General features: G+C 56.6%; 2 protein-coding genes across 5 annotated transcripts; one reads left to right on the top strand and one right to left on the bottom strand.

Annotated features, from left to right (window-relative positions):
• The first annotated feature begins 752 nt into the window (after window positions 1-752).
• On the top strand, window positions 753-11,781 carry Mydgf (myeloid derived growth factor). The gene is made up of 6 exons (XM_020165893.2): window positions 753-981; window positions 2,027-2,077; window positions 6,708-6,769; window positions 8,244-8,325; window positions 9,284-9,356; window positions 11,287-11,781. Exons 1-6 carry the CDS (start codon window positions 802-804, stop codon window positions 11,364-11,366), a joined length of 528 nt encoding a protein of 175 aa, XP_020021482.2. The 5' UTR covers window positions 753-801; the 3' UTR covers window positions 11,367-11,781.
• A 1,336-nt stretch (window positions 11,782-13,117) lies between these two features.
• Window positions 13,118-24,224, bottom strand: Tnfaip8l1 (TNF alpha induced protein 8 like 1). 4 transcript variants are annotated; one of them, XM_020165852.2, is made up of 2 exons: window positions 24,102-24,224; window positions 13,118-15,400 (listed from the first exon to the last, which is right to left on the bottom strand). In XM_020165852.2, the coding sequence occupies exon 2, from the start codon at window positions 15,393-15,395 to the stop codon at window positions 14,835-14,837; it is 561 nt and encodes a 186-aa protein (XP_020021441.1). In that variant the 5' UTR covers window positions 15,396-15,400; window positions 24,102-24,224; the 3' UTR covers window positions 13,118-14,834. The 4 variants fall into 4 exon arrangements, with proteins under 4 accessions (XP_020021441.1, XP_073910472.1, XP_073910470.1 ...); XM_074054371.1 differs by lacking the exon at window positions 24,102-24,224 and adding an exon at window positions 20,620-20,886; XM_074054369.1 differs by lacking the exon at window positions 24,102-24,224 and adding an exon at window positions 20,325-20,507.
• Between the last annotated feature and the right edge of the window lie 856 nt (window positions 24,225-25,080).

Here is a 25,080-nt window from a genome sequence, read left to right as displayed (position 1 = left end):
ATCAAAACCCAGTAATGCTAAACAAAATTTTTTTTCTTCCATGCTGGGGATGGAACCCAGGGCCTTTGCACATGCTATATGAATGCTCACCACTGAGCTGCACCCCAAGAAAAAAAATTTTAATGAACATTTTATTTATTTGCAATACTGGGGCTTGAACTCAGGTTCTACACCTTGAGCCACTCCACCAGCCCTTTTTCCAGATAGGGTCTCAGGAACTATTTGCCCGGGCCCGGCTTCGAACCACGATCCTGCTGATCTCTGCCTCCTGAGTAGTTGAAATTACAGGTGTGAGCCACCAGCGCCCCGCTTAATGAGCATTTTAGGTTGCAGTCATTTTCATCTGAAAACAATTTCCACGATGCAGACCAAAAAAAAAATTTATATCTGGCAATTCCCTCATTTAAATCTCCAAGGTGTCCCTGTATGACGACAGCCAAACGTTTGAAGAAGTATTATGTAAAAGACAAAACAGGCAGGAGATGCATTATAAATGTAAGAATTTATTTGTCCACTTTCATTACAAAAATGGCACGGAAACAGATTTTAAATGAAAAGTCGGAGTCCCTTCTGCGTCTCCCACACTAATTTTGAGCCTGCGTCGAAAATCCTCGACCAGTTTCCCCCATTCGTTCCACAAGAACCAATCGGAAGAGCCCCAACATGGCGGCCCGGTTGCGAAAGGGGCGGTGCTTAAAGGTCACGTGACGGCGCGGATGCTGACGTGGTCTGCAAAACGCGCCCCGCGTGTCCCTCGCAGCACCCCGTCCGCGCGCCCCCGCCCAGAGCCCCGATCCCAAGATGGCAGCGCCCAGCAAGAGGACTGGCGTTGGCGGCGGCGGCGCGGGCTGTTGGGTCGCGCTGTTCCTGGCGGCCGTGGCGCTGAGGCCGGCGGGCGCTGTGTCCGAGCCCACGACGGTGGCGTTCGACGTGCGGCCCGGCGGCGTCGAGCACTCCTTCTCCCAGAACGTGGGCCCGGGGGTACGCGCCGCCATCGCCGTCCCGGACGCTCGAGGGGACGGCTGCCGGCGGGGGGCGGGGCCGGCGAGGGTCCCTGACCTGCGGGGTGGGGTGGTCGTAGGGAGGACTGAGCTGCTGGGGGCCCCGTGGGGACTGGCCACTCCGAAGGGGCGTCCTCAGCCCTGTCACCTGTCACCTTCCCGCAGCGTCCTGGCCTGGGGTCAGCCACTGAATCCTTCCGAGGAGGAAGTGCACCTCCTTTCCTGGCGCCCCGCCCGCGCCTTTTTTCTTCTTTTGTTTTATTTTGTTTCGTTTTGAGACACTGGGGTTTGAACTCACGGCCTGGCGCCTGCCGGGCAGGCACTCCCACCACTTGAGCCACTTTGGCTTTAGCCATTTTTTGGAGAGATTCTTGGGCTTTTACCTGAGCTCCCTTTGACTGAGCTCCTCCTACTTATGCCTCCTTAGTAGCTGGGATTACACCCGGCTTCTACCTTGCCCCGCTTGTTGTTTCAGATGGGTGTGGTGAGCTTTTTGCCTGGGCTGGCCTCACCCTCCATTCTCCCGATTTCCACCTCCCAGATAGCTGAGCCACTGCACCTGTCCTAGTCTGAGTTCTTGACACTTCAAGGCCAGGCCCTCCTTACCTGGAGCCTCCAGGTCTGTGGGTAGCCTAGCTCTGATCCCACATTGTCGGAAACTTTCCCTGCCCTGCATGTACTAACTGTACCAATAGTTTCCATTTGTTAAGAACTTCCTCCTAGCCAAGGATGTGTCAAGTGCTTTATACGTTAAGCCCATGTTAACATGTGGCAGAGTACAGGCCCAGAAGGTTTTTGCTTGTCCAGCACTTCCCTCTTTCTGTCTTTGCTCCCAAAGTTGGTGTTCTGGAGGGGTGACTGCTGGAAGGAGTGTTTCCTTACAGAGAAGGGACATGGATTGCCCACTGGAAGGAAGGGAGTCAGTCTGGGTACCTGCAGGTCTGCAGCCACGAGGTCACTGTGCAGAGCCTTTCCGTCCTCAGGATTACCTCCTACCAAGCCTTTTCCTACCTTCTCTTCTCCAGGACAAATTCACGTGCACGTTCACCTACGCATCCCAAGGCGGCACCAACGAGGTGAGTGGTTCAGAAAAGATACTGTTACCGGGGGTAGCGGAGTTGGGTTGAATGATGGAAGTCGGCTCTTTACTCTTGGAGAACCGAGGCAGTTATCTTCTAGGCTATTTTCTCCAGCTGACCTGGAAAGAAAAACTACATGGTTAGGTGGCAGGACATGGTGTACCGATCCTGGCCTTGTGGGGACCATGGCAAGGAGTGCAGGTAGCCTCTGGAGCTGAGTGCTCCTTCAGGGCACTGGATTCTGCCACAACTACATGAGTTTGGTCAAGGATGGATGACAACCTTGGCCTTCACCAGGGTTTTCACCTTGTGAGGCCGAGCAAAGCACCCAGCACACCCGGTCCTGACCTCTGACTTACAGAACTGAGCTAATAAATGAGTGCACTGCTGTTTTGGTTTTTTGAGACAGAGTTTCACTAAGTAGCCAAGACTGTCTTGGAACTCCAAATCCTCCTGCCTCCCCCTCCTGAGTGCTGAGATAATAGGCATGAACTAACACACCCAGCTTTAGTGTGGTTTGGTGGGTTTTTTTTTTTTTTTTTGGTTGTATTTGGGTTTGAACTCAGGGCTTCACACTTGCATGGCAAGTGCTGTACTGCTTGAGCCACACCTGCAACCCTTTTTGGAAATGGGGTCTTGCTTTTTGCTCAGGGTGAACCTTGCTGGTCCTATTTTATGCTTGTTGCTGTTCCTGGGATGACAAGATAGTACCACCATGACCAGCTATTGGTTGAGATGGGGTCTTGCAAACTCTTTTAGCCAAGCTGGCCTCAAACCATGATCCTCCTGGTCTCAGCCTCTCAAATACCTAGGATTGAAGGTGTGAGCCACTGTACTCAGCTGGATGTGAGGGTGTGATTCTTTTTTTTCTGGGACCGGGGTTTGAACTCAGAGCTTTGCACTTGCAAAGCAGGAGTGCTACAGCTTGTGCCATACCTCCAGTCCATTTTGCTCTGGTTATTCTGTTTGTTTTTGTGGTGCTAGGGATTGAACCAAGAGCCTAAAGAACGCCAGCAGGCGCTCTACCACTGAGCCTCATCCCTAAACCTTGCTCTGGTTATTTTGGAGATGGGGTCTTGGAAACTATTTGGCAGGGCTGGCCTGGAACCTCGATCGTTCTGATCTCAGCCTTCCTAGTAGCTGAGATGACAGGCGTGAGGCACTGGCGCTCAGCTTGGTGTGATTCTTGTATAGCTAAATTTGCAGTAATTTGCTCCACAGTGTAGCGGGTTGAATGATGGCTCCCAAAATATGTCTGTACCCTGCCTCCCAGAACATCTGAGTGACATGTAGAAAAAGTGTCTTGGCGAATGCAATTAAATGTCCAGGACTTCATGAAGACATCATCCTGGAGTGTGCAGCTGGGCCCCAAATCCACAGATACACAGTGGCCATTTGCTTGATGGAAGAGGACACAGCCATGAAAAGCTGGTGGCAGAGACTGGAGGGACAGGGCCACAGCCAACAGAGGCCTGCAGCCACCGGAAGGCAGAAGAGACCATCCCTAGAGCCTTGGGAGAGAGCACAAGCCCGCCCACAGCTTGATCCTGACTTCCAGCTTGCAGAGTCTTGACAGAACAACGTTCCATTGCTTTGAGGCACCAGCATGGGGTGATTTGTGACAGCAGCCACAGACCCACACTTTCCAAGGCCCTGGGGAGTGAAAGCCTTTTCTTCGTTCCAGCTGAGCACTCTGTGGAGGAGAGCATTGGAGTCCCATGGAGGCAGGGCAGACTGCTCACAGTGACAGGGAAGGAGAGCAGAAGGAAGAGGACTGGGGCCAGAGAATGCAGGACAGGCATCGTGCATCCTCCCCACACTCACGTCAGGACAGTCCCCAGCCCTGTGTGTTACCACAGCCTGGTCAGGAGTGGGGAACCATGGTGCTCAGACCAGAGCCCTCCCCCAAGCGACTTCCTCCTCCTCTCCTGGTCAGAAAAGCTCTTGGATAAAGTGTCAGACTAGCACTGGAGACTCCAGGCCAGCTCGTTCTGTGTGAGGTGTCTTGGGCCCAGAAGAGCATTAAGGATAAGCAGTGTCCCGGCCTCCACTCATTCCGTGACAGGAGTGCCCCAGTCAAGACAGCTACTGGGACCCAGCCGCAGTCACTCAGCCTGCTGGTGTCAGGCAGCATCAGGCACTGGAGAGACGTAGTGACTTCCAACCTTTGTGCAGGTGAACATGCCAATCCACGGCAGAGCCTATCTGTGTAGCCACACTGGAGAACGTCAGGCGTCTCGGAGTTAGTGCACAGCCCTGTGCAGCACAGCAGTGCCACTCCTGTCTGCTTCACCCAGTTCTAGCAATTCATATCTGTGACAGCTGACAAATGAAATGACCCAGAAGGCCATCCCCAGAGGAATAGATGCACACAGCATGGTCCATCCATTTAATGAAATACCACTCAGCCATGAACAGGATGAGGCTCTGACCTACACCACAGCATGGAAGGACCTTGAGGACACGGTGCTCAGTGAGAGAAGCAGACACACAAGGCCCCACAGCGTGGCTCCATTGATAGGAAACGTCCAGAACAGGAGAGTACACAGACAGGAGGTGGACTCGTGGGGGCTGGGGACTGGGGAGGGCATGAGTGACGGCTTGTGGTGACAGGATTTCCTTTTTAGGTAATGGAACCAGATGGTGGTGAGGGCTGCACACCTCTGAATATATTACAAATTGCATCTTAAGAGAGTGGATTGTGTAGGGGAGGCAGACTTTTACCTTTATACTTTTAGGGTTTGGGGGATTTGGCCATGCGTGAGAACTCAGTTGACACATGAAAAATCAGTATGAGGCCAGGACAAGCCCAGCACAGTGGCCATGTCTGTGATCCCAGCACGTGGGAGGTGGAGACAGAAGGACCACAAGTGCCTGGCCAGCCTGTGCTGCTTAGCCCGGCCCTGTCTCAGAACACCCTTGTCCGCTGTTATTTACACGTTCTCTTGTTTTGTTCTGTGGCGCTGGGGATCCAGCCCCAGGCTTCATACAGGCTAAGCCAGCCACACCCAGCCTTCATCCCAAAAAGCTGTTCATGTCCGTGGGGTTTTGCTGTGTCAGTATTCCGCTCGTCTTTAAGAACCCTTTAAGAGGACTGGGGGAGCAGCTCAAGTGGTAGAGTGCCTGCCTAGCAAGCGTGAAGCCCTGAATTCAAACTCCAGTGCCACCAAAAAAAAAAAAAAAAAAAAGTGAATCCTTTAAGGAAAGCTCCCCTGCAGCGCTCGCAGGAGAGTCTGTTCTGTTTTTGCCTGTCCAGCGACTCCAGAGCCATGGAGGTGTTTTAGAGTAGAACAAAATTGCTGAATCGGCAGCATTGGCAGGGCTGCGCCTTGTCAACCTGAGTGTGACTGGTGCCGTGTCTGTTAGCGAAGACACACTGCATGTCAGCCACTTGACACACAAATGGCCTCATTTCTATGAGTGGAAAAGCGCCAACGTTAATCCAGGAAGACCGGGAACTGGAGGCCTTTGTGACTCTTGAGAGAGGACCATAAGCTTTTTTTCAATAATGTACAACTTTTGTTTTCCTCAATGGTGAGAAGCAGGAGAATAGCGGGGAAGCCGTGCTCCAGCTGAGGTACACTGATGGCTGTCCTCAGAGCTGTGCCTCCACCAGGTGCTGCAGCAGGCTCTGCAGAGCCTGTCCTGTTGCGTCCCCGCTGAGTGTCTGGCAGTCCACCCGGGATTCCACGTGTCCTCCTTCCTTTCAGTTCAGTCAGTAGCTCCCCCGAGGCTGCGTGTCGCAGTCTTGGAAGGGCAAGTCTGCGGCAGCTTGGTTAACTTCCTCCGTCTCCAGGGTAGACTCTAGCGCTTGTCTGACACATCCCCTGGGGTCTCTGTCGGCCTCTGAGGGTCTGGAAGGCCACACACTCCCTTGTGGCTTCTTAGATGTCCTGGGAAGTGCTCTGCTTGGAACGTCATCTTCACTGACGAGCAGGCCATGGACAGATTAGTGTCACCAACAAGCATGCGGTAAGGGGCTGCCCTCCTCTTCCATCTCAGCTTAGGGAAGCCCAGCTGTGCACCTCCTTAAACCAGTTTTACCATTGCTTCACGTGCTTAGAGCTCCACAGCAGGTTTCCACTGCCATTGGCCAGGCCTCTGAGGCCACGGAAAGCTTTTTGGGTTTTTTTTTTTTGGGGGGGTGGGGGTTGGTTTGTTTTTGAGATGGGGTGTCACTTGTGGCCCAGACTGCCTTGAACTCTTGATCCTCCTGCTTTAGCCTTCCGAGCACTATAATTATAGATGTGTGCCACTGAACCTGGCTTAGTTTTTCATTTTGATCTCAGCCATCACAGCTGTGTTGTCATGTGTTAGGGGATGGGGCAATGACCTGTGAGAATCCTCTCACTGCAGCTCAACATGCACCCTTCTGGCCATCTGTTCCATTGTCGGAAGTGTGTACCTCTCCCCGCATTTAGGAGCTGGATTGGGCTGATTCTCAGGAAAGGCGCCATGTTTCATGGGGAATTGGTGTCCCAGGGCACAGACACCAAACCATAGGCCACCATCTGCCAGCTGTGCAGAATAGGAAGCAACCTTAGAACTCAGAGAGCCCATGCTGCCAGGTTGCAAGTCCAGGCTGCCCTCATATCCCTGCTGACCCATGCCTCTCCTCTTTCTCCAGCAATGGCAGATGAGCCTGGGGACCAGCGAAGACCACCAACACTTCACCTGCACCATCTGGAGGTGAGGCGCAACCGGGCCCCGGCCCCGGGCTCCTGCTGCAGGCCAGGCACTGCTCAGAGGACAGGAAAGGGGAAGACAGCAGATGGGTGGGGTCCTGTGCCCCAGAGGGAGCACTGGCCAGTGGGGACCACACTGGAGCGGGAGGACTTCCACGAGGGGCAGGGGGGTGCTCCCCCAGGACATGACTGAGGCCAAGGGTGACGGGTTGGGGGATGATGGTCTGGGAAGAAGAGACCTGTGGGATACGGAAGGGGTCCCAGGAAGGGAAGGGCTACCCTGTCCTGAGAACAGCCCTGTGGCTCTAAAGGGCTTTTGGCAAATTTTTTTAATGAAGGTAAAAATTCAGCTTTCTAAAGAACACAGTTCAGGCTGGGAACTTGGCTCAGCGGTAGAACACTTGCCTAACTTGAGCAAGGCCCTGGGTTTCAGCCTGAGCATCAGCAAAAAAACTCCAAAAACCTGGCTCCAGTGGCTCACACCTATAATACTACTTAGGAGGCTAAGAATAGGAGGATCTCAGTTTGAGGCCAGCCTGGGCAAATAGTTCACAAAGCCCTGTCTCCAAAATAACTAGAGCAAAATGGACTAGAGTTGTGGCTCAAGCAGTAGAGCGCCTCCTTTGCAACTGCAAGGCCCTGAGTTCAAACCCCAGTCCCTCAAAAAAAAAAAAAAAAACAGTTTGGTGACATTAACACATTTACAGTGCTGTGCAGTCATCATCTCTGTTGAGTTCCTGTACATTTCCCCAGGAGCCATCAACCTGTCCCCTCCCCATCCCCTGACTGAGTCCACCGCGTGTCTCTAGATCCTCCTGTTCTGGATGTATCCTATCGATGGAGCCACACAGTGTGTGCTTGTGTGTCCACTTCTATCCCTGAGCACCGTGTCCTCAAGGTCCCTCCACACTGTGTTGTGAGTCAGTCTGGTCCTGTCCATGGCTGAGTGGCGCTTGCGGGGCTTCATGTAGGCATGAGCTCAGATCCCAGGCTGATGAAAGCAGGGAGCCCAGGGGACACTCGCTAAGGCAGTGGACAGAAGGCGGCATGCAGGAAATTGGCCATAGATTGCACTTGAACGGGGGCGAGGGAGGAAACGGGAGACACCCCATGTGAGCCTAGCATCTGGGTGGGTGGGTGGGTGGGTTCTGAGCTGAGGGACGCTGGGGGCTCACCCCTGTAATCCCAGGTACTCAGGAGGCAGAGATCACGGTTCAAAGCCAGCCTGAGCAAATAGTTCACAAGACCCTATCTTGAAAAAACCTTCACAGAAAGGGGCTGGGGGAGTTGGCTCAAGGATAGACCCTGAGTTCAAGCCCCACTACCAAAAAAAAAAAAAACAAAAAACTGGAGTGGCACAGGGACCAAGGGGTCATGGGAGTTGGGAGCTGGGGGGACTTTGGTCCAGGCCAGGCTCTTTCCAAGGCCTCTGTCCTGGTCCCACAGCACCTGACCCATCGGCCCCCCCTCCTTTGCAGGCCACAGGGGAAATCATACTTGTACTTCACCCAATTCAAGGCTGAGGTGCGAGGTGCCGAGATTGAGTACGCCATGGCCTACGTGAGTACCAACGGGGGTGGCAAGGGCAGAGGTGGACCCAGAGGGCCCCGTGATGGCCTCAGCCCTCTGAGCCTCAGTGGACGCCCAGTGGCACCTCTGCACCCTCTTGGCAGCCAAGCCTACTGTAATTGGGTGCTTGGAACAGGCAGTGTGGTGCCACAGAGTTTCCCAGCCGCTCTTCCTGCAGACCGCCACTTCTCACTGGGTCAGAACAATTGGGACACTGCTGTGTCCACCCAGGTGAAGTCAACCAGGAACACAGGATCCTAGGCTGTAACTAGCCATGTCGTTGGGGCCTACTGGGTGTCCCCCTAGGGTCCCAGCCTGATGCCATGCAGTTCCCTTTCTGGTGACAGATTAGAGCCAGTGCTGGGGATGGAGCCCAGGGCCTGTGCAAGCCAGGCAAGTGCTCACCACTGAGCTACAGCCCCAGCCCATTTCTGGTTTTGAAGATTTGAATTTTAAAGATTATGATGCTAATATCATTTTTAATAACTATTGAAATTAAAATTGGGAGCCAGACACGATGGCCCTTGCCTATAATCCCAGCTATACAAAGAGGCATAAGTAGAAGGATCGTGATCTGAGCAAAATACGTGAGACCCTACCTGAAAACTCACTAAAAATGACTAAAGCTCAAGGGCTGGTGAGGGCTCAAGCTTCAAGCACGAAGGCCTGAGCTCAAATCCCAGTGCTGCCAAACAAAAAAATTAAAACTGGTTTTGGGTTAAATGCCATTCCCTTTCTGCCTGTATGTGGCAGAGGCTGAAGTGTTCAGCCAGGTGACGTGATCCTGACAGGTCCGCCAGCCACTCGTACTGCCTCCTCCCTACACCTCATTAGCAGATGCACGTGTTCTCTCTCTCTCTCTCTCTCTCTCTCTCTCTCTCTCTCTCTCTCTCTCTCTCTCTCTCTCTCTATCTATCTATCTCATAACCATCCTATTGCTCACTTTCAGTCCAAGGCTGCATTTGAGCGAGAAAGCGATGTTCCCCTGAAAAGCGAGGAATTCCAAGTGACCAAGACAGCAGGTAGGTAAAGACAGCCCAGTGGAGAGGAATACAGAGGGGGTGTGAGCCGGGTTCCTCACATCCCACAGATGGAGTGTCTGCACACTGTGCAGAAGGACCTGTGGGTGGGAGAGCCAGCAGTGCCGCTGCTTAGCTTTGGCCTCATAGCTGACCAGCATCATAGACAATAGGTCTCTTTTCTGTCACTATAACACAACAACCTGAGGTGGCTACATGGTACACACAGAGGGTTATGTAGCTCCTGGTTCTGGAGGCTCAAGAGCACAGCACTGGACATTGAGGACCTCACAGTGGGTGGCAGGAGGACATGCGAGGAGGAGCGGTCTCGGGACAGAATGGAGGGACTGGGACAGCACAGTGCTCTTTGAAGGCATGAACCCACTGACCTCTGCCCTCCCCTGAAGCTCTTACTCTAGTTTCTTGAGGTGCCAGGGATATAACCTAGGGTATCATGCACACCAGGCAAATGCTCCCCACTGAGCCACACCCCAGCCCCTCCACCTCTGAAAGTTCCCTACCTCAGAACGGCCACACTGAGGCAGGGCTCCCAGGACTTAAGCCAAGGAGCATGCTGGAGTCTCAGCTGAGAGAGGGCTGTGTCGGCAGGTCCCTTGGGTCTGCTTCATAGACACTGGAACGTGGGCTTCCAGTACTGTTCCCTTATCACAGTAACTTCCTTCCTTTCAGGCACAGTGGCCCATACCTGTGTCCCTGGGTACTCAGGAGAGTGAGGCAGGCGGGTCACTGCCTGGGCCATGTACAGAGAGACCCTGCCTCAAAAAAAAAAAAAAAAAAATGGTGACACTGGAATTTGAACTGTGGGCTTTGCACTTGCAAAGTGGTGGTAGAGTAGCACCTGAGCCCCACCTGCAGTCCATTTTGCTCTGGTTATTTGCAGATGGGGCCTCCTGAACTGTTTGCTCTGGCTGGCCTCCAACCTCGATCCTCCCAATCTCAGCCTTCTAAGTAGCTAGGATTACAGGCACGAGCCACAGCACCCTGCAGGACCATTTTTTTTTAAGGCTGTGTAAAAATGTAAAAATGGAGGACTAGGGTGGTCTCAAGAACACTGGCCTGGCATACATAAGCGCCTGGTTCAATCCCCAGCACTGGGGGGAAAAGTAAGAGCCACCCTTCATGTGTGGGCCACACCTCGGCAGGCAGCGGGCCACTATGTCAATCCCTGTTGTAGAACCCAAAATGTAAAGCCTTGCATTCAGCAAGGACCCTGAAGGGTCACTGAGCCTGTCAGCTCCACACAAAGAGGGTCTGTGAACCTCTGCCCTCCCCACCTGTCTCAGACTTCAGTCCAGAAGCAGATTTGGGGCTTGGAAGCAGGGTGGTTCAGTGGTGAGTGCTGCCTAGCAGGCTCCAGGCCCTGGGCTTATCCCCAGCACTGCAAAATAAAATGGAAATGGGAGCATTGTGTGGAGGCTGGGACCACAGCAGGCCAAGGGGGGCCTGGTATCACCAGGCAGCACTTGGGTCCTCCTGAGTGCCACCACTGTCCTCTGGGTCATGTTAAGCTGCACAAGTACTTGGGTGCTCCCAAGCAGGGGGAGGGGCCAGAGGCCTGGCTTGGTGTGGGCGTGTGGGCCTTAGATGAGCTTACTGAACCAGCAAGAAGCCACACAGCCTGGCCCCACCGCCCCTGCTCACACCTGGGTCCGGCTTCCATTTTGTCCACTCCCACAGTCGTTCTTGATGTGGCATAAGTGACCACAGCTCTTCCCACCTGGCCCTTAGCTGTCCACCCCAGGGTCAGCCCAACTGCTTGCCCTCTGCTCCGCCTCTTCTGTGCCCCTCACCTGTAAGACTCCATACCTGGACCTTTCCCCCATGGAGTCTTCTATGCCCGCCAGCCCCAGATTCCCGGGACTAAGCGTGGCAGTGGTGTGCCAGGGCCTGACTGTGTGCTTCTGCCTTATAGTGGCTCACAGACCTGGGGCCTTCAAGGCCGAGTTGTCCAAACTGGTGATCGTCGCCAAGGAGGCCCACGGCGAGCTGTGACTGGCCCCCAGTCAAGGTGGCATTGCGTCTCCACTGCTGAAGAAGCCCAGGCCTCCCTCGGAGCGCTGGCACCCAACCGCTTCTCTAGGAGCCTCGGTTCTCCAGACAGCCGATTTGCCAAGTGTGCAGAGCCCTGCCACTGCCATGCCTTCTGAACTCCCGCCTTTTTCTTACCTGCAGCGATGATGGGGCACCTGGAGGGCGGGGACCAAGGGGCCTCTCACTTTTCTCAAGCCAGCGTCTCCCTGGGACCCAGCCAGGTCTGGACAGCTGCCGTTCTCCCTCAAGCCCGGCCAGTGCTCCTGGCCCCCAGGACCAGTTTCTTACCATTTACCCAGAGACCTTCTTTCTGATGAACTGGGAAGAGAGGGAATGTTCTTTCATATTTAAATAAATAAAAAACAACTGGAGACTGGGCCCTCCCGAAGGGAGAATGGCAGCCCCCCTCCCTTCCCTTCCCTGGGGGCCGTGCTGAGCTGGGTGAGTAGCATCTGCAGAGTGGGACCCCATGAGGGCCCCTGCACTGGATCCCTAGGCAGCCAGTGTGACATGGTGTCTGCAGTCAGACCCAGCACTTGTTCTGCCGGCACAAGCCCGTTGTGGCACGGAGGCCACCCTCATATTTTGTGGTCACCTCCTGTGACAGGTGGCCCCCCAGCACAAGGGCCTGGCAGACCTGCTCTCCCAACCTGATCGGTGGTTGCTTTGGGTTAGGGTTTGAAGCGGGTGCTTCAGTTTACGTTAGGTAAAAGTAGAGATGCGTCAGAGCCATGGCTGCTCTGAGGCCCTGGTTGCCCATCCACCTTTGACCTTCTGCCTGACCTCTGACTCTCGTCTCACTGCAAACCAGGGGCAAGTCATCTGCGTGGCCCTCCCCTGGCACTGTGCACTGCTGCACTGTCCCTCCCTCCAGCACCCCTGGGAGCAAGGTCCAGGGTCCCTGGCGAGAGGAGTTGGGTGTTCTCCAAATGGTGACTTAGGGACCTGAAGGTGCTCAGAGGAAGAATGAACCTGTGGATTTGTGTGTGTGACCATGAGAAAGAAGCCCCTTGACCTGAGAGGGCACCTGGGTCTCCAGAGCACAGTTACCTTCAGGTGCCCGAGGATGAGGGCACCTGGGACCTGGTGGAGGAACGGCAGGTAGGAGCAGCTTGGGGCACCTGCTCCTCCCCAGCCCCCTCCAAGTCCCTGGCTGTCACCAAGGATGCAGAGTAGCTGGTGCCATGTGCTGGGATGAAAGTGGGCTGTCCATTTGCCCTTCAGTGCAGTTTTTTTCCCATTTGCAGTGCTGGGTAAACCCAGAGCCTCCCACGTGCTCAGCAAGGGCTCACCCCAAGCCGCACCCCAGGCACCCTTCAAGCACCTTAATGTAGCTTTCAGGTAAACCCCAAATTGGAGCCACCTGATCCCACAATATGAGCCATCAGGACACAGCAACCCCCTTGTTTGAGCTAGCAGAAGCCATGTGGTGCAGCCCTGAGATGGGTCAATAAGCCTGTGACCCAGCGGGGCAGAGGTGAAATTTGTCAATCAGGGCCACGGACATATGCGTCATGTGCAGCCCCTGCATAAACGGCAGACATAGCTGGGCATGGCGGTACCCGCCTGTAATCCCAGCACTCGAGAGGCTGAAGCAGGAGGATTTCAAGTTGCAGGCCAGCCTGGGCTGAAAATAAAAAACTAAAGAAAGGCAAATCCTGAGAGGGTGAGTGTGTCAGATGGTGCCAGCAATTTCTACAACAGCCCTCATCACGAATGGAAGGCGGCCACTTTATTTCAAGACATTCCTAGTGCTCTTTTATATTTTTAATTGAATTTCAAGTTTATAAAAAGAATCCAGACAGGCAGGACGGCCCAGCAGGGAAGAAAGTCATGGCACGCTGATGGATTCTGTAGCACAGCCAAGGGCACCAGGGTTCATCTGGGGCCTCTTGAGCCAATGCACGTGTGCCCCGGGGAGGGCAGCACAGGTGGGCACAGCTGGCTCTGGGAAAACCTTTGGCCTCAGGACAGCAGAGGGCCACTCCAGATCTGGGGGAGTGTGGCCAGACGGTAGCAATTCCTCCACAGCCCGCCAGAGGGCAGCGCGCTCACAAGACAGCACGTGGGTTGGCAGCTAATCAGCAGAGCCACCTTTGCCCTGAACCAGCAGGCACCCGGAATAACCTTCCTGACCTGCCGCAGCACTGTGCAATGTGCTGTGACCCAGCCCCTTCTAACACAAGTGGCACTGCACGTCCACGGCTTGCAACAGGAATTGGGGGCTCCTGGGTGCTGCCAAAGCTGAGATGTGTCCAGGTGTGCTTTTATTTACTCATTTTGCAATGCTGGGCGTGGATCCCCAGGGCCTCTGGATGCTAGGCACAGCCTCACCACTGAGCTGCACCCTGGCTTGTGCAGCCAGTCTTGTAAAAACAGTGTTTGAGCTCCAGGAGGTGGAGATCTGGAAGATGACAGTTCAAGGCCAGCCCGGGCAAAAAGTTAAGCGACTCCATCGCCTTTTTTTTTTTTTTTTTTCTTCTTCGGTGCTGGGGACCAAACTCAGGGCCTTACACTTGCCAGGCAAGCGCTCTTCCACTGAGCTAAATCCCCAACCCAAGCGACTCCATCTCAAACAACAAGCAGGGTATGGTGGTGCCGGCCTGTCATCCCAACCGTGCAGGAGGCCACAGCTAGAAGGATTTTGGTTCAGGTCAGCCCTGGGCAAAAACACAAATCACTATCTGAAAAACAGGTAAGGCAAAAAGGGTGAAATGTGACTCAAGCAGTAGAGCTCCTGCCTGGCCAGCACAAAGCCTGAGTTCAAATCCCATGCCACCAAAAAAGAAAACCTGGCATTTTTGGTTGCTTGCTTGATTTTCCAAAGATGACATTGTAATTTCAAAAGTGCGTGACTCTCAGGTGGCCGGACTGTCCCACCGCGCGAGGGGGAGTCACATTCTGACGTCTCAGGTGGGGTGACGGGGTTGGACACCAATACCTGCCCTGCCCCCACCCCATCAGGGCTTCTGGTTTCCAGCCAGTGTCCTGGCTCACAGGCCAAGCACCCACCGGGTCTCCACTGACTCTGCCAACCCCATTTATTCATCTCCTGGGGTGCGGGAGCGAGATCCCACAAACTCAGTTCTGGAGGCTGGAAGTGCAAAGCCAAGGTGAGAGCCAGGCTGTGGGGGAGTCCCCGGGCCGTCCCCAGCGCCTGCTCCCTGGTGCCCATCTCTGCCTCCATCTTCCACAGCCATCACACCTGTGTCCACACCGGCCCCTCTTGAGGACTGCAGAGGACCACGCCTGTGATCCCAGCACTGGGGAGGCTGAGGCAAGAGGACGGCCAGTTCTTGGCCAGCTCCGGCTACGCAGTGAGACCCAAAATCACAGCACCAAGACAGGCGGGGAGGACCAGGCCGGGAGGGAGGGCCAGGGAGCAGGGCCCAGGCCACAGGTCCAGCGGGCCCGCGGGCGGAGGTGGGATCAGATGCTGTCCTCGTCCAGCATCCTGCCCAGCCCGTCACAGATCCGGCGCAGGTGGGACCGGTAGGGCTCGGCCGGGCCATACAGTGCGGCCAGGAAGTCCCCGTTGGCAAAGTGGCCGAACACGTGGTTGATGCGGCCGTGGGACTTGGCGGTGAGGTGCGGCCCGGCGGCCTGGTGCAGCAGGTCGCGACACTCCAGCAGCCCGGCGGCCAGCACGCGCCGGTCGAAGGTGAAGGCCACCTGGTGGAAGCTGACCGCGGTCATGGCCAGGCTGCGCGCCCGCCGGCGGAAGCACCGCAGCTGCGCCAGCTCGTCGCCTCCCAGCTGGCCCGCGCGCAGCAGCACGGCCACCTTCACGGCCACCTTGACCAGGTCCTTCAGCACCTTCTGCGCCTCCCTGCGGCTGTGCGTGAACTCCTTGGTGGCCCGGTACAGCTCGTCCAGCACCTCGCTGCTCGCGTCGTCCGCGAACACGGCCACCATGGCTTTCGAAGCCATCTTGCTGAGGACCTTCTTCTGGGCCTGCAGGGCCAGGCTCTTGGTGCTGAAGGTGTCCATGGGTCCTGCCGGGACGACAGACAGACAGCACTCTGAATGAGGGTTTCAGTGAAAGGGATGAATGTGTAACGGTGACATCCGCACTCACGCTCACCCTCCGTGCAGAGTTGAGACGGGGCTCGGGGCTCCCACCTCCCGCTGGGTCTGGCCACCATTTGCCACTCCCGTCCCTGGGCTGTTCCGGGTAAGGAACCTCACTCAGACCCGACTTTTCCCAGTGGGACTCCCCCACCCAAAGCCCTGCCCCCATCCCTGTGCCTCATCTCCCCCAAGACTCGCCCTTGGCTCGGCCTAGATTCCACCTCCTCCAGGAAGTCCTCCCTGATCTGCCAAGCTGACTGGTGAGACACCTTTGTTGAGCGTCATGGTGTCCAGGCTGCTCTGCCTTCCCCAGGTCACAGGGGAGGTGACCCCCTTCCCCACCGAGTGCTCAGGGACAGCAGAGTTGTCTCTGGAAAAGCTGCGACACAGACGTGGACACCCAGCCCCAGCCAGGCCCTGGTCAGCATTCGCCCCCACACAGCCTGGGCAGCCAGGCTCCAAAAGCCCTGGGGCCTCACAAACCCGTCTTTGTGTGAGCTCAGACCCCGGAGGAGTCCTGGCCCTCAGAGGTCAAGGTGCTTCCCTGCCCCCACCCGGTCACCAGACCCCACTGTCCACAGGCCGGGGCCAGGACATGGTTGTTGACTCAAGGCCGTGTGGCAGCCTGGAGCCAGCCGCCTGCGCGCATTTCATCATTTCTGCGGGGAAATGATTGTCATTTTGCAGAGGAGAACACAAAGCCTCTGAGAGGCCTAGCCACTCCCCCAAGGTCACACAGCAATGCAGAGCTGGCTGCTACCCCCATGCTTTTGTACCCCTAATCCTACCGCCTTCTCCACTTAATGCCCTTAAGGGGACAAGTAGTGAGGAGCAGGAGCTGTTTCCCATGATGAACCCAAGCCCTCTGTGAAGGGCCTGTCCCAGCCTTGCCTCAGTTTCCCCCACCTGTGAAGTGGAAAGGTCCTAGGACAGAAGCTTACGGCAAACCTCAGTGTCCCCAGGCTGTGAGTGTCCCCTGGGCAAGAGGCTGGGTCTTGTTGTAGGCAGACACTCAAACCTGTTTCTCTCTGGAAAGAGAAGTCTCAACTTTAGGCTGGCTGCCTGTTTCTCTAGAACATTCTACTCTATTTCCACTACCTGAATTTCCCCTTCCCCCATGGCCCACCCAGAAAATTCCTCCTCATGTGTGAAGTCCCCGCGTTCACCGTCACTTCCTCCGGGAAGTCCTCCTCCTTGACCCAGGCTGGGCTGCACAGCTCCTCACCCTAAGCTCCAGGGAGCTTAGGTGCCCAAGCACTGTGGCTTCCCTGCCTGAGGATGCAAACGGGGCCATATCTCCATCGTCACACCCGTCTCCAGCCCAGGGCCACTGTGTTGACTGCGTGACACGGGGTCTGCAGACACCGGGACCCGGGGGGACCTCTCAAGCCCAGCTTCCCACTTCGGAGAAGAGCAAACTGAGGCACAGACATTGCTTTCTGCAATCCAGACGGAGGCCCAGGAGCCCTGTGTTTCTGCCCATCTCAGAGGCTGTGCGACCCTGGCAGAGCTCTGCCCGTCTCTGGGCCTTGGCCTTCGCACGTGCAGGTCTGAGGTTGCACAGGCTGGTTCAGGAGGAGGGGCTGGGCCTGTTGACAGACTTCAAGAAGCAGCCGGAAAGGGGTTGGTGGACGGGACAGCTGCAGCTGCCTTGCAGCCCCAGGCGGCCCACACCTGGACAGCCAGCTGTGCCTCCCCTTCCTCCTCCCGCCATTGTTCTGCAGAAACTCCCCATTCTGGCAGCGGCCGGGAGCTGAGTGCTGTCCCTGGGGACCAGGCTGCGGCCCAAAATAAACCCAGCCTTCCTTCCTGCAGGACCCAGCACGGTGGCCATGAGTCCTTCACAACAGGGACCTTCCCAGGGACGAGACAGTGTCCCTGGTCACTGCCCACTGAGTGTCAGAGCCAAACAACCCAGTGCAATTTCAGGAATTCGGCCCAAACATTCCGTCGCTTAACAGGCACTAGGGACGTAGTGATGACCAGAAGAGACAGCGTCCCTGCTCACCCAGCACTGCAGCCTTTAGACTGCATATGCCACTTACTGCAGACAAGTCAGGGCCACCTGAGTCCTGAGGAACAACCTCCATGCTGCATCGCCTCTACACACCTTTTTTTCTCAGTACTGGAGTTTGAACTCAGGGTCTACACCTTGAGCCACTTCACCGGGCCTTTTTGTGTGTGTGTGTGTGAAGGGTTTTTCAGACAGGGTCTCCTGAACTATTTGCCCAGCTGGCCTCAAACCCCGATCCTCCTGATCTCTGCCTCCTGAGTAGCTGGGATTACAGGGTGAGCCACCAGCGCTTAGCTCTGCCCACGTTTAGAGAGATTAATAGAGCTGCCGTGTGGCTCCCTGGCAGAGCACCTGCCTGGCATGCCCAAGGCCCTCAGTTCGTCCCAAAAAAACAAACTAGATGGACACACACAGTGCCCATCCACATGCTGGAATATTACTCAGTTGTGAACAGGATGAGGCTCTGACCCACACTGCAGGAGGGACCCTGAGGACGCGGTGCTCCGTGAGAAGCAGACACACAAGCACACAGCGTGTGACTCCACTGATAGGACACGGCCAGAACAGGGAATCCAGGGACAGGAAGTGGACTCCTGGGCCAGGGGCTGGGGAGAGGCAGGGTGACTGCTCCTTGGGATGGGGCTTCCTTTTGGGTGATGGAATGTCCTAGAACTGGACAGCAGTGATGGCTACCCAACCTTGTGAACCACAGAATGATCCGCCATGGCAGCGAATATTATGCCGTGTGAAATATCATTTCTCTGAGGTGAGCGTTTATAAGCTACACCTTCACTGTGTAACTCTTTAAAGATGTAAAGGAACCGAGTGGATTCACTCAGGATATGATTCAAATTGTCACCCACACAAAATGCAAGGAGCACACACTGACATCTACACATCGCTTGCACGTGGCCAGGCACACCGTGGGTGCTCAAAAGACATTTCACTGGAACACCTTCCAGTCAGGTGTGGCGGTGCACGCCTGTAATCCCAGCCCTCGGGAAGGTGAGGCAGAGCTACACAGTGAGACCTGCCTCAGACAACAAGCAAACAACACAAGCCCAGGCTCAGGCCCTGCTGCCTGTGAAGATGACTCAGGAACCTGAGGTCCAGGCGGCACAGTGACCTCGCAGCGCTAAATTCCCATCAAAGCCGGCTCCATCTTCTCTCCACTCACCCGGGACTCGAATTCGGAATATTTACTGATTATCCAGACTACAAAAACAGCCAGGCGCCTGTGGCTCACGCCTGTGATCCCAGCTTCTCAGGAGGCAGAGGTCAGGAGGATCACGGTTCAAACCCAGCCCAGGCAAACAGTTCACAAGACCCTTCCTCGAAAAATCCTGCACAAAAAAGGACTGGTGGAGTGGCTCAAGGTGAAGGCCCTGAATTCAAGCTGCAGTACCGCAAAAAAAAAAATTTTTTTCAAAAACACCCCTGGCACAGGTTTAGACTTTGGACAGGGACATTTGGAAGCTGTAGAGAGCAGCTGTGGAGCCCGGCTGGACGCCAGGGTCCCTGGTCTCCGCCCCCTAAATGCTGGAACATTGTGTTTTTGTCACAAGCAAAATCCCTCAGCAATGGTGTCACCTGCCCAAAGGATACCAGAATCCAGTAAACAAAGAAAACCAGTCATTTCAGGGATGAATTAGGCCGCGGGGACACGGTAAAAGGGAAGGCTGGGGGGTGTCAGAAAGGCCTCTCTGCAAAAAGGCCCTGGATCTGGAACTGGGTGACAAGTCCTAGGGGAGGGAGAGCCAGGCAGAGGAAGTGGCCTGTGCAAAGGTCCTGGGGCAGAGCCATAAGGGAGGCACAGTCAGGAGGCTGCAGCCCCTGTGCAGGTCCACCCACAGCTGAGGTCTCCCAACTCTGACCCCAGACCGGCCCCCTGCCTGGGGTGGCTCCTTTCCCATCTCTAAAATGGCATCCAGCCACCGGCTTTCTGGCTCTGCCAACACCAGCCCCGCCCCCCACGTTCGTTCCCAGGTCTGGGCCACTGGTTGCACCTTGAACTTTTCTTCCTCTGCCAAACTCCTCACCTTCTGGACTCACACCTCTGTCCTCATCTCCACTTTGGGCACTGGAAAACCTCAGGGTCGCCCCTCCACACAGTGCCATCTTTACTGGCACAAGGCCAAGACCAGAGGCAGCTGAGACACAGAGGAGCTTGAGCAGCACTGTTGCCCTGTGTGCCTCGTTCTCCCAGTGCCCTGGGGACAACCTCTCCCCAAGCCCATCTACAGCCTCCCCTCCTCCTGTCCTGCTTGCTGGACCTCAGCCTTGCTGTTCTTGTAACACACTAGGCCTAGTCTAGCCTCAGGGCCTTTGCACGTGCTGTGCCCCCTTCCTGACACCTTTCCCAGCCAGAAGTTCCCCGGCTCAGAGAGGCCTTCCCTGACCCTGTCCTCTGTCAACCTCACTGACAAATTAATGACTTTCGCTTCCCACACCAGACGGTGAAGGTGGGAACGGCTAGGCACACAGTTGGTGCTCAGTAAATGTCTATTTAATGACTGATCCACTACCCAGTGCTCCCAAGCAATGATGCTGGAAAGCTGCCCACCCCCCCCCCGCCACTGTGGCCGGTGGCTGGCCTGGGGGTCTCCCTCTCAGGGACTCCCATGTGACCCAGGCAGAGCGCAGACCGGCCCGCCACTTCTGGTTCCAGACCCTGGGCAAGGGCTGCTGGGGTGTCACAGGGCAGAGCCCACTCCCGGGGCTCGCCACCCGCAGGTCCGGAGGGAAGGCCGCCTCCCAGGGGACATGGGCTGGAGGTTCAAGCCCCAGCGCTGCCAAAAATAAAATTAAATCTGACTTAGTTCACTAGGGCGTACCCTGTCGCCGTGAAGAGTGGCTGTGCTGGAGAACCAGATGGCACAGTTTCCCGAGGCACAGCAGTGGCCTCCCGTGAGGTGGCTCCGGCTCGCCACGGCCCTTGGGCAGCTGCGCTCTGGTCGCATGAATTCTTCATGTCCCTCACAAAGGACATCAATAATTGATGTACCCGCCGTGTAGGGCCACGTGGGCCCAGCTCAGCCCAGCTGCCGTGTCCCAGGGTGGCCTTGGCCGCTGCCCTCTCTGTGGCCCACGTCCCCCCAGTCTTTGTGCCAACATACCGCCACCACCCACCTCAGGATGCCCACTGCATCCAGCCCGTGCCGGCCGCTGCTCAGGCTCACTGGTGCCATGGGGGACCCTGCTGGCCCGAGATGGGGAAGGGCATCAGTGGTTCTCAAACTGGGTTCCCCAGAGCTCTCAGTTGCCACCCTAAGGATGGGTGGGGCCCAGTCACCCCATCCTGGCTGCTATGGGTGCCAGGACATTTTCCACTGTGGTCAAATTCCCACTGAAGACAGACTGAGGCCAAAAAATGAATGCTGGGACACTGTGGCCCAACCGATCCACCATGGCCACACACACACACACACACACACACACACACACACACACACACACACACGCCTGTCCTCGCCTCCAGGGCTTCCATCCTCATCCCCTCTGTCCTGGTCCCCCACAATCCATCCTCACTGAAGCAGCCAGTGAGCGCTGAGTGAGCCTCTCCCTCCCCTGCCCACAGCCCTCCATGGCTCCCACCTCCCTCAGGCTCAAAGCCCAAGTCCTCCCTGCAGCCCACAGGGCCCTGCATGACCTGCCTGTCCCCTCCCTGCCTCCTCCTCCCTCTGTCCCCCTCGCTCCCTCTGCTCCAGCCACACGGCCCCTCACTGCTCCTCCATCACCCAGGCTCGTCCTGCCCCAGGGCCTTTGCACAGCTACACTCTCTGCCCGGAATGCTCTTCCTCCAGGTCTCCAGGGGATTGTATCTTTTTTTAGTCATTCAGGACTCAATTTACAAGTCACATTCTCAGGAAGCCTTCCCAGACTCCCATCCATGCCAATGTCCCCGTCGTCTGTCCCCTCATCTTCATGCAATCACAGCTAAGAGTAAGATGGCTCCACACCCATCTCCCCCAACTCCAATCTGAGCCAAGAAGGGTGAACAGACCAGCCCAGTGCCCTGTGCCAGGCTTGACTTACTGTAGGTACTCAGTTTCTTGAGTGAATAAGCAATCTCCCAGCACCAGAGGAGCGCAGTGTCAGAGACCTCATCCAAAGTCCCCACTGTCCAGCCAGGAAGGCTGAGACCAAGATACAGATCTCCACCAAGGTTGCACAGTAGCACAGACAGAGCTCCTAGGACCTGAAGTGACGCTCCCCACCCTCCCAACGCCCGGCCGCCACTGCCAAGCTCCCTGGAAGGACCTGCAACTTTGTGATTACTACAGAGGGGGAAACTGAGGCAGGGCTGGGAGCTGTTGAAGTTCACAGAGTTATGACGCAGCAGGAGTGGGATCTGAACTCAGCCCTTCACTGGTGCCCTTCTCTCCTGGTTGCAAATGTGGCTTTGAGTCTCCCCTCCCCCACAGCCCACCCTGAAGGGGACCAGGGAGCCCTTTCAGGAAGGTGAAAGGTCATGTGCCCAGTGACCCCTTTTCATGGTGCCTTCAAGGGGCCTTCAGTAAAGATGCACAGAAGCTCCAGGCGCCGGTGGCTCAATCCTGTAATCCCAGCTACTCAGGAGGCAGAGATCAGGAGGATCACAGTTCGAAACCAGCCCAGGCAAATAGTTTTCAAGACCCTCAAGTGGTAGAGCGCCTGCGAAGACTCCAACCCCTCCAGGTACCCTCCCACCCGGGCTTAGCTCCTTTCCAGAAGGAAAAGGAGACCCGAGACGGGGAAGCCGAGACGTGGGGACTCTGCTAGGGAGACCCATGGGTGGGAGGCCCCAGGGGCAGGACGCTGTGTAACTGGACCAAGCTCCATCTTCCCCCCCACCAGGCCTAGACCTGAAGTGCATGAGTCATCAACCTCTGGACAGGACAGTTCCCATGACAATGGTTACAGCTGTAGCCTCATTGTCCCATTTAACAGACAGGGACACTGAGGCCCTGAGAGCCCACACTGAAAACTCAAGCACCCAAAAGCCCTCAAGTGCTGGCCTTAGGTGAGAAACTGGGGTTCAGGACCAGGTGACTCACCCGGGATCACACGGAGGCCTGCCTGACCCCCGAGGGTCGCTCCACATGCAGGGTCCAGCCACACACCAGCCTCTGCTGATCAGCCGGGGGAGAAGCTCGGCCCAGGTGCTGGTGTGGCCACAGCTCTTTGTTCCTGGTTTCCATGGGTACAGCGTCCCTGGGCCAGCTCCTCCTCCGCCCCTCCCAGCTGCCAGGCAGGTCCTTGGCGCAGCCCAGCTAGTCAGCCTGTTACCTTGTTATGTTTTAAAGTTGGCGCCTGTGTGAACCTACCCGGATGGCAGAAGGCACGGCTGTGCAAAGGCCCTGAGGCTGAAGCATGTGGGGGATGGGGCTACTGGGAAGCAGCCCGACTGGGATCAGAGTGACAGTGAAGCAAGGAGTAACACTCTTGCATTTATTCCTCCTTAAAGCTCTCAACCTCTGGGAATCATGCCCCACCCATTTTACAGATGAGGAAACTGAGGCACGTAAGAATTGAATTACTTGGGCCAGATGCAGTGCTCATGCCTATAATCCCAGCTACTCAGGAGACAGCGCTCAGAAGGATTGCGATTTGAAACGAGCTTGGGCAAAAAGTTAGAGACCCCATTTCAGTTATTATGCAGTATGTTGGTGACACTCATGTAATCCCACCTACATGGTAAGCATATGTAGGATTGCAGTCTTCACCTGGTGCAGGCAAAAAGCTCAAGACCCTATCTGAAAAATAACTGAAGTAAAAAGACCTGGGGCGTGGCTCAAGTGACAGAGTATCTTCTCAGCAAACATGAGGCCCTGAGTTCAAATCCCAGTACTGGGGGGAAAAAAAAGAACAGAATTACTTGTTCAAGGTACCATAGCCTGGGAGCCAGACTGCTCCGAGCTCTCCGAAGCCACTGCGCTGAACTGTCCTGACCCTCCGCGTCCTCCCAGGGCGTTCACTGCCCCCAGCCAGCCAGGAAGTGACCTTGGAGGCCTGTTTACAGCTCTATGTCCCCCCATGGAGAAGATGCTGAATACGTGGGAATCCAAAGCCACTGCAGATTCCAGTCCTGCCTCTGACCCCACCTACCTGGCCAATCACTGGCCACTTTCTGGGCCTCAGTTTGCCCTCTAGGGAAATGGGGCCACCACAGAAAAGGCCAGGAGGTGACAGATGAGTCAGGTTTCCTGCCTGCCAATTACCTTGGCGGTGACCGTCCGAATTCACAGCTAGCAAAACTGAGGCCAAGGCCCCAGGCCATGGGGAGCCCGCTGGGGGCCGGCTCGGGGGTACCTGGTCCTGGCAGCGCTGGATCCTGAGCAGCCACACTGCTTCCCACCCCACGCCTTTGGCTGCGCTGCCCACCAGCCCGAATCTGGCAGCACCTGCCACCTGCACTGTTAAATGGGCAGAACCCATCAAAGTCCCCAAGGAGGTGGCACTGGTCCTAGAGCACAGCCCCACGGCAGGGGGGTGGGCAGTGCACGGTCTGTGTCCCCCCTACCCAACCCATACAGCCAAACAGCGACAGAGACTGGGAAACTGAGGCAGGAAAGCCACGGGAAGAAGCTGGGGGGTGCAGGGGTCAGGTGGGGGGGGCACCTCTCGCTCACCTGCTCTCGGAGGTCCGTCGGTGCGACCGACCGTCTGGGATCCGCCAGTCGCCTGTGTGGGGCCGGGGCCTTTGCGGAGGCGACGGACAGGCGCCCCAGTCTGGAGGAGTGGGCGGGGCGGAATGTCGCCCCCGCCTTCTGGTAACCACGCCCACGAGAGGCCCCGCCTCTCCTCCGCCCCCGCCCGCGCGGAAGAATCCAAAGCAGCTCCTGAAGGGAGTGCGAGGCAATTAGCCAGTGGTAGCGCGGGCGATGTATGAAGAGGCCAATGGGAGGAGACTCCTGTGCAGTGACGCGACCGGGGGCGGGGTTCGGGGCGGGGTTCGGGGCGGGACTGGGCGGCTGGCGGGGGATTCCTCCGGAATTGCGGAGGACCGGATGCGGGGGCGCCAGCTGCCGCAAGGGGAGGAGGGGGACACACGAGACCCCAAAGGCAACTGGCCGCGCGTGGTCTGCACTGGCTCCTGCTTGCTTTGGGACTCAGTTTACCGCCGGGGAGCAGGAGTTTGGGCAGAGGCGGCTCAGAGGCCCCGGGGACCCTGGCCTGTCACAGCCACCTGGGGCCCGGGACCCGCGCACATTCCCGCGTCCTGGGTGAGCCCGAGCCCGGCTTCGGGGTCGAGGGGACTCTTTGGGGTGGGGTTGGGGGCAGGCCTCTGACCCAGGCCCCCAGTCCCGTCCGTCCCTGGGAAGTGGGGGACAGGCGGGAGGGCGCAGGGCCAGCGGGGCCCCCAGGAGGACCCGGCCCTGGAGCGGCTCCCAGCTCCCCGGCCTCCATTTCCTCCTCCTGCCCCGACTGGGGTCCCCAGGCCGCCTCCTCCATGGAGCCAGGCCGCAGACTGAGCAGGCAGACCCTGGCCCAGGCCTCAGGAGGCAAAAATCATGAAAACGTGTCCTCATCCATGGTGGAGGAAGACAGTGAGGCCCAGAGAGGGAAAGTCACTTGCCTGAGGACACAAGTGGCAGAGCCAGGCCTCCA

Source organism: Castor canadensis, chromosome 14, assembly GCF_047511655.1.
Source record: "Castor canadensis chromosome 14, mCasCan1.hap1v2, whole genome shotgun sequence".
Classification (NCBI taxonomy): Eukaryota; Metazoa; Chordata; class Mammalia; order Rodentia; family Castoridae; genus Castor; species Castor canadensis.
This window is presented reverse-complemented; position numbering and strand designations above follow the sequence as displayed.